Source organism: Drosophila mauritiana, chromosome 3R (assembly GCF_004382145.1).
Source record: "Drosophila mauritiana strain mau12 chromosome 3R, ASM438214v1, whole genome shotgun sequence".
Classification (NCBI taxonomy): Eukaryota; Metazoa; Arthropoda; class Insecta; order Diptera; family Drosophilidae; genus Drosophila; species Drosophila mauritiana.
Window position 1 is genome coordinate 13,423,173 of NC_046670.1, and position 7,373 is coordinate 13,430,545.

Below are 7,373 nucleotides of genomic sequence, written 5' to 3' on the forward strand. Positions count from 1 at the left end.
CATTATTAAATGTTCTTGTCCGCAGTTTTGTGTGTTTGTCTATTATCTCAACGCAACCAAATAGCCGCATTCCCCTAGTTAAGCCTTTTCACCAATAGCATAGTATTTGCGATGGTGTGAGTGTTTGCACGCAGTGTGTGCGGTTTCGATGTATATTTAAACAAATGCGGTTAATGTTCATATTTCATTTTAATCAGACCCACGGATATTGATATTGGCATCCACTGTCTGCTCTGCAGAGGTGTGCGTGCGGTGTGTGTCTGTGTGTGCGAGAGAGTCCTTGTGCCTGCAACGCCTGTTAATGCGCATTTATGTGCCGCATAATATATATTTTCACGCACGCACACACAAACGCACATTACCAGTCGCATTTGCTTTAGTTTGTCAAAAACAAACTTTCCCGAGTTTTAACCACAAAATGGGGAAAACCATACTAACGCATCCGAACGCAACGCCGCGCTGGAAAATGATTGTAAAATTTTACAACCGACAGCCAATTACCATAGCTTTTTATTTGATTTTGCACGGTTTAGCTTTCTGGTAACGAGTTGGATGTTGCCAGCAGCACTGCGGGTGTTCCCATACCAAAAAACCAAAAATCCGGCTGAAAAAAATAAGTGGAAAAACACGGCCGACAGGGCTACACGTGCTCGATTTTTAAAGGGGAAAGAATGACGGATATTAAATTCGTAAAACGGCCAAAGGTTGAGCTAAATGCCGTTTAGGAAAACCACAAATTCATTGGAATCGAGAATCGGGATGGGATCGTTGAAAGATAGAAGTACTCATCCAAAATGATTGCTATCGAACAGTTTTGAAGAGGATTCCTCGTACAAATCAATCCAGGCAGCCTATGTTGTTTAATACGAACGATTTGCTGGCCAAAGGACCAAAATGGTAGGGCACTTAAAATTGAAGTGATAAATGTGTGTTCTCTAAAAATCAAACTATATACCACTATATCTGTTTTATTTACTGAATATAACAATAGTCTGTTATTTTGTATTATGTACACTTTTTTAACCAACTTACCCTAGAGCCCTTGAGGAAATTATTTCGTTCTATATTCTGAAATTCTTCTCCGCAACATTTTTCCTAAATCTAGATATTGATATTACGGTCCGAATGAACAGCAATCGGAACAACAGAAACAATTGCACGCAAATTTCATTTGATTTCATTTCAATTGAGCACAATTAAATTTTTGTGCACCACAATCAAGTGGCCTTTTGTAGTTGTAGTTGTCGTTTTTGTTGGTCAGACGAACAATGTTTTGTTGTTATTGATTTTTCGCCACGCCCTTGCCGGAATCCATGAGTCCGTAAGTACATGAGTCCATGAGTACATGAGTCCTGGTTTTTCCCGGATTCCGGAGACGCACGTTTGTAGGTATTATTTATTTATGCATCGTTTGTCGGCGGCTTTATTCCTTATTATTAATTTCCTTTTATTTTCATTTCGGTTTGCATTTAAGCATATATGTAGATAGCATGGCTAGCCGGCTGAAACAAAATCCATTAATATCCTTTATCCCCTGGGGGCTATTTATGGCCGCAAATGAAAAGGCAGAAAGCAAATGTGAAAGCGATTGCATTAAGTTTTAAATACGCGAATTCATCTATTGGTTTGCTAATAAAATCATGAAATCCATTTGAGGTCAGCCAACCGAGCAATTTTGATTTTAATTGAAAAGTTTGTATATTTTTTGCCGTATTTTCGAAACGGCTTATTGTTGCTGTTAACATTCTACCGATGGAATGGCATGCTATCCAGCCCCTTTGGTGCACCCAGTGTTGCTTATATCCGGTTGGGGCCACGTTTCCGGTTGCCATTTGGCGCTGCTGCTAATTTCACAGTTTGACGTTTCGGATGCGAAAAAGGGGGCCCAAACGATTGGCCCGCAAACAATTAACTCCCCCAACAAACACAGCCACCCACATAAACGCCCACATCCACCCAGTCGATCCAAAAGCGAAAGCTCTGCAATTCTGTGGTTAAGTATCATTTCTAATATTTTGTGTGATACCCGTGCGACACTTTGGCATTTTTGGGGCGGTCGTTGGTGGGTGGCGTTTTTGGGTTTTTAGCCAGGCTGCCAGCCACATTGTTTATGGCTCACTCAAGAGTTTCAGCCAACAGCCAACCCCAGCAGCATTGGAACAAAACCTGGTGCCACCGCCAAACACACACAAAAACAAAAATAAAAGCAATAGCAAAGGCAAAAGCAGCAAGAACACTGAAGGAGATTGAGATGGTGGGGCAAAACCCAACCAGTGGGGCAAAAAGTTTTTAAGTGAAAATAGTCATTCAAATTTAATTAGTCCAAAACAAAGCCAAAACGTAATGAGCTTACGCTTAGGCTAGCAGAGGAATTGGGATCGAGTGGGTGGGGCTGTTGGGGGGTGGTTCGTGCTTGGCTCCATCTCAATCTGAAATTGTGGTTATTGCACTCAGACCCACTCATTGTCCTGCCACGAGTTGCGAAGAGCGAAAAGGGTGCCATCCTTTGGCTAAAGGGGTCATGTGCGACACAATTACGGCAAAGGTGGAGCGCCGGAGTCAGCAGCGTTATGCTGTCACATGCCACATGGCCGCAGAAACTCCCTCGGCCACGCCCCCTTAACTCACACCCAACATCCTACCACTTTACGCCCACATAACACCCACACACAGGGACTGAGAGCAGGTCGACAACGGCAGCAGTTTCAAAATATTTTACGTAATATCATTGTTCGCACTCGTAACTAACTTTTGCCAACGCTCCATGCTGGCACAAAGGATACATCTCCACCTACGGCTTCAGCCAGACCCTCTCCCTAGTATTCGTATCCCCCATTCCGAATCTGGAATCCCCAATCCCCGATCCACGCGTCACCCAACCCATTCCTTCGAATACTTGCCAACTGTTTAGCGGTGACGAAACCTGCACAAAGCGAGGGTCTCTCTAGCAGTTCTTGTAATTCCATTTCGAAGTCACATGAATAAAATATATTCATTGGATTTTAAATGCTATTTAACATAACATCATACACATAATAAATACTTTCGCACAACACAAATTTTTAGTATGCAAATCCATGAATGTTGAGCATAAATTTGCATGATTTTTAACTTTGATAGAAGTAAAACAAATTGTCACAATTTAATTTTTCTTTATTTTCATAAATATTTAATGGCTTATTGTTATTTATAAGTAGTTTTTTATTCAGCATAATCAAATTCGCCAATTTGTCGCTGCGATTAGCACACTTTAGGATTTATGTATTTAATGTTTCTATTATCTTTTCACCAAATAGAGTACATTTTACTACAAATGTTAATATATCAAAAGTCTTTTATAACAAAAAACGTGGTGTGTGTGCATATGCATCTATAATTATGCAATATTTATTGAAATACATTTGCTCATTTTGGTTTATTTTCTTTTCTGGTGATAGTTGCAAATCAATATTTTCTATTCCTGTTTAGAAACAAAAGAAAATTCTGCATTTGATGGTGGCGCGTGGAATGAGTCTGCAAATGCATCAATAATTATGGAATATTTACCGAAAAGCGTTTGTTTCCCCCATATTAATTTGGGTTTGCCTGTGATAAGTCTGGGTTTTTATTTTCTATTTGGGCAGCCCCCGCAGGATGCCTTTCCACATTCCCGTGTGCGACCAAGTCGCATCGCTGAATCGGGTGGTCGTATGGGATAAGTGGGACGTATCCTGGTGGGTGGATTGGGGATGGGCTGGATGGGGATGCGGATGGCAGGATGAGGTCCTGGTCTGGGCTTGGTCTGCGTTTTTGGCGCTGCCGCATATGATTCGTATCGCTGATACGATTTCTGGTCCAATGGCACAGTTAGTTTGCATCCTACGTGACTGCTAATGTATGCTGGCTACCTTTCTCTACGTGTCCTCGTGTCCTCCACGACTTTACTATATAGTGGGTGTCAGGATTTCGGGTTGTCCTGGCAGATGTGTGCGAGTGTGTGGGTGTGTGTGCGGGTACATCCGTGTTAATATAAACGCATAACAGCATTTTTAGCTGTGAAATAGTTTTGCTGTTGCTGCTGCTCCCGGAACCCCAGACTCCCGGATTCCCAGACTCCTGAGTCCCGGTGTCCTGCCATTGTCCTGTACTCGCTGCCTTCCTGTAGGTGTAATTGTGGCCGTTGCCGGTTGCCGGTTGCCATTGTCGACCATGTGGTTGTTGTTTCTACTCGGAGAAGGTAGGGTTAGTGGGCCCGAGTGGGTGGGCGTTGGTTTTCTCTAAATTAATACATCACATGCACGCAAAAAGGACGACTAGAAGCGACGAGGACGACAAGGACATGCATACAAGCTTAATTATGGGATTTAGCCGGGTTGTCTTCTTGGTGCGGTTTCAGTTTGGCTTTGGTTTCTGGTCTGACCATCTAACTATCATATTTTGGGTCGCGTATAATTGGGATACATGCAGATCTACCCGTAAATATTTTAATTTAGTTGGCAGAAATAAGGATACATATACGAAACATATACCCACACACATAACCCTGCTCTCCCGATGGCTTTTGAAAGCATTTCACGTGGCAATTTTTAATGGCATTTGTTGGCCTTTGGGTGCGCTGATGCACACTGATGGAAATTGTGATAGACAGAGACAGGCTGATCTGAATCCGGGGGATTTGAGTCCGTCGGAACCATACTGAACCATACTGAGCCATACGTGCCCGTACTTCGTTAACGAATTCTCGGAGCTGTCATTACCATTAACATTTTGGCTTGGGCAAACATTTTAGCGTCGCACTCTCGAACTCATTTGCACTTTTGTTTGCATTGGATTTGGACACTGTCAGCGCCGGCGGCCGAAACCATTGACATGACCACATTTGGGTATTTTCGTGTCGCTTCAGTTATTTGATTAGTTAACAGGTGGACACGGACGTGGAAATGGTAGTGGAAATGGAAGTGGAAGGGTTCAGGTGTTTCAACGACACTGTGTTCACTTTCCACGCTTCAACGGAAAACGAAATGGGGAAAGTTTAATTCTGTAATTGAATGACATTATTTGCTTACTTTTACCATTGTCCATATGGACAAGTGGGTAAATGTATCGGAGTCTCAACAGAGTTGTCCATTTGCATGGTAATTAGTTACAAGCAGGTGCTAATGAATAATATTTCGAGTTCGATAATTACAAAGAGCGAAGAACAACTCGAGTTTCTAGTTGCTACTAAAAAGCACCATTTAACTTACAGAACAACCAACAATTAAGTTTATGTTTTAACATGCTTATTTTCGTTTAATGTCAAAATGTGTGTTAATATTTTCGAAATACCATGTGCAAGAAGTTTTCGTTTATAACAAAACTTAATATTTGCACTAAGTACAGGGCTTGCATTTTCTGGGCATGTATCAATATAATCTTTGGGATCGCTTTTATCCGTAAGTAGAGTTCCTAAACATTAATCAATTTCATTAAATTACATACTAATTGACACTTTTGTGTTTTCTAATCAAAAGCACTAGTTGTGGACTTCGTGAAACGACAAAAACTACCCAATGCTGTGTTGGTTTTTGGTTGCATATGTGGAGGCAATTTTATACTATCTGGATTCATGTTACTAATAGGTGTTTTAAAGGTTGTATTTTACAATATTTTATATTCTAGTATTTACTGACAGTGCTCTTTTTTTTAACAGGATGTGCGCTGTTTGGTTGGCTCGTCCATAGTTTTCTGCGGAATAGGCATATTTTGTATTCACTGGTTAATAATACCTTTGGGTGAGTTCGTTGCTCCTTAATTTGTGTTTTATATTTACTACCTTTTAATATTTGTCCCTTAGCGCTTTTTTTCATTTTTTCATTTATTGTGTTCAATTATTATCAAGTGGTTATGGCTTCTGATGATCGCTATCGAGTGCCCAGGCGATTTTCATAAATAAAATGCCTATATTTTACTTTAAAGCGATTATACTTTAGGGTACTATATTAATTTTAAACTAGCCATAATAAATACAAAACACTTTCTCTTATTTCCCCTTTTATTTGCAGAGTTTCTTAGGTTCGAAAGCAGGAAAACCACGGTCTCGCAAACTTGTATTTATGATAGGAACTGGATAAGTTGGCATTAGAGGGGCTTTGGCCTGAATTGCAATCGCCTTTTGGCCGCTAACGGAAATATTTATTCCACCTTATCCCATAAGTATCTGGGTATCGCCACCGCCCGTGCAATCTACTCCAAATAACTGCAATAGTTTTATGGCTCATCATGTAGCTCCTTGTATTTTTTCGGGAAATCCACTGGTGGGGGGCGAGTTCAATGCTCCCTTTTTTTTCCTTTTGCTGGTCGTCGGTAGCGCCGCAAAACGGCTAAGTTTGTTGTTTTATGGGAGACTGCTCAATTTTCTGTTACACTGGCCGAACCAAAGAGCAAAGCAAAGCAAAAAAAAAAGAACGAAAAAACAAAGAGTGAAAACATACAGACACACCAGTTCATCACTTACACGCCAGGGTAATTTAAAACAAATGCCCCACCAATTCGCATTTGGCTTTGGCTCTACAAGTTTTTATTGCCACACTCGCATATGAAGCGGCAAATTTGTTCATCCACTACAATTTGGCATGCCATTTATATTGGTTCCATGTTAATGCCGGCGCCAAATCCCCAAAAATCTCCACCTGAACGAAACGACTCCGTCCACCTACCGCATATAGTACCTATACCTATAGTTGATCTAGTTGTTTCTGCAGTTGTTGATGCAGCTGTTGTATTTTTTAATAGACACATTAAAAAATAATTTAACGGACAGACAGAAAAGTCACACAGTCCTGGTCGTTGGCATCGTTTTATCCGTTGCATTGAATAAATCATAAATCATTCAACTTTCGGCCAGAGCTGTGAAATAAAAATGCCCCAAAAACATGTGACGTGCATGTGTGTGTGAGTGTGTGCATGTGTGTGTTTGTATTGGTGTGGGTTGTGGTGGGTCGTTTCTATTAAACGATACACGATGAGCAGCCAGGCAATTTGTCCAATTCTTCCACCTCCATCACAATATATATGGCAGGCCGCCCCACTTTCTCCCATTTTCCACCCAGTTTTTCCGCTGGTTCGCTTTCTTTTTTTTCCCGCGCGTGTGTTTACTTTTTACACATCATAATTTTTTATGCTAGTTGACTTCTGGACAGTGGCGCGTCCTGTTTTTTACCCGCTTTGGTCCTTTTTGTCGCACAGCTCCGAAAAGTTGTTGCCATGTACAAATTAATAAACGAGTAACTGACAAAAAGGTAATTTATTATTTTATACATATTTGACAAATTAATTTAATGACACTGCGCCGTCGTCTCACACTCGCACATTAACACACATGTCCCACAGGGCAGGATACCCAGCGCCGGATT

General features: G+C 41.1%; 1 protein-coding gene across 1 annotated transcript; it reads left to right on the top strand.

Moving 5' to 3' along the window:
* Positions 1 to 5,282: 5,282 nt before the first annotated feature.
* On the top strand, positions 5,283 to 5,970 carry LOC117144603. The gene is made up of 4 exons (XM_033309893.1): positions 5,283 to 5,414; positions 5,493 to 5,611; positions 5,672 to 5,753; positions 5,816 to 5,970. The coding sequence occupies exons 1-4, from the start codon at positions 5,380 to 5,382 to the stop codon at positions 5,874 to 5,876; spliced, it is 297 nt and encodes a 98-aa protein (XP_033165784.1). The 5' UTR covers positions 5,283 to 5,379; the 3' UTR covers positions 5,877 to 5,970.
* Positions 5,971 to 7,373: the final 1,403 nt, after the last annotated feature.

Coding starts and splice junctions, on each gene's coding strand:
- LOC117144603 (XM_033309893.1), top strand. CDS start 5,380: ATGTATCAATATAATCTTTGGGATCGCTTTTATCC. Junction 5,415..5,492: donor CTTTGGGATCGCTTTTATCC/GTAAGTAGAGTT, acceptor TCTAATCAAAAG/CACTAGTTGTGGACTTCGTG. Junction 5,612..5,671: donor TACTAATAGGTGTTTTAAAG/GTTGTATTTTAC, acceptor TTTTTTTAACAG/GATGTGCGCTGTTTGGTTGG.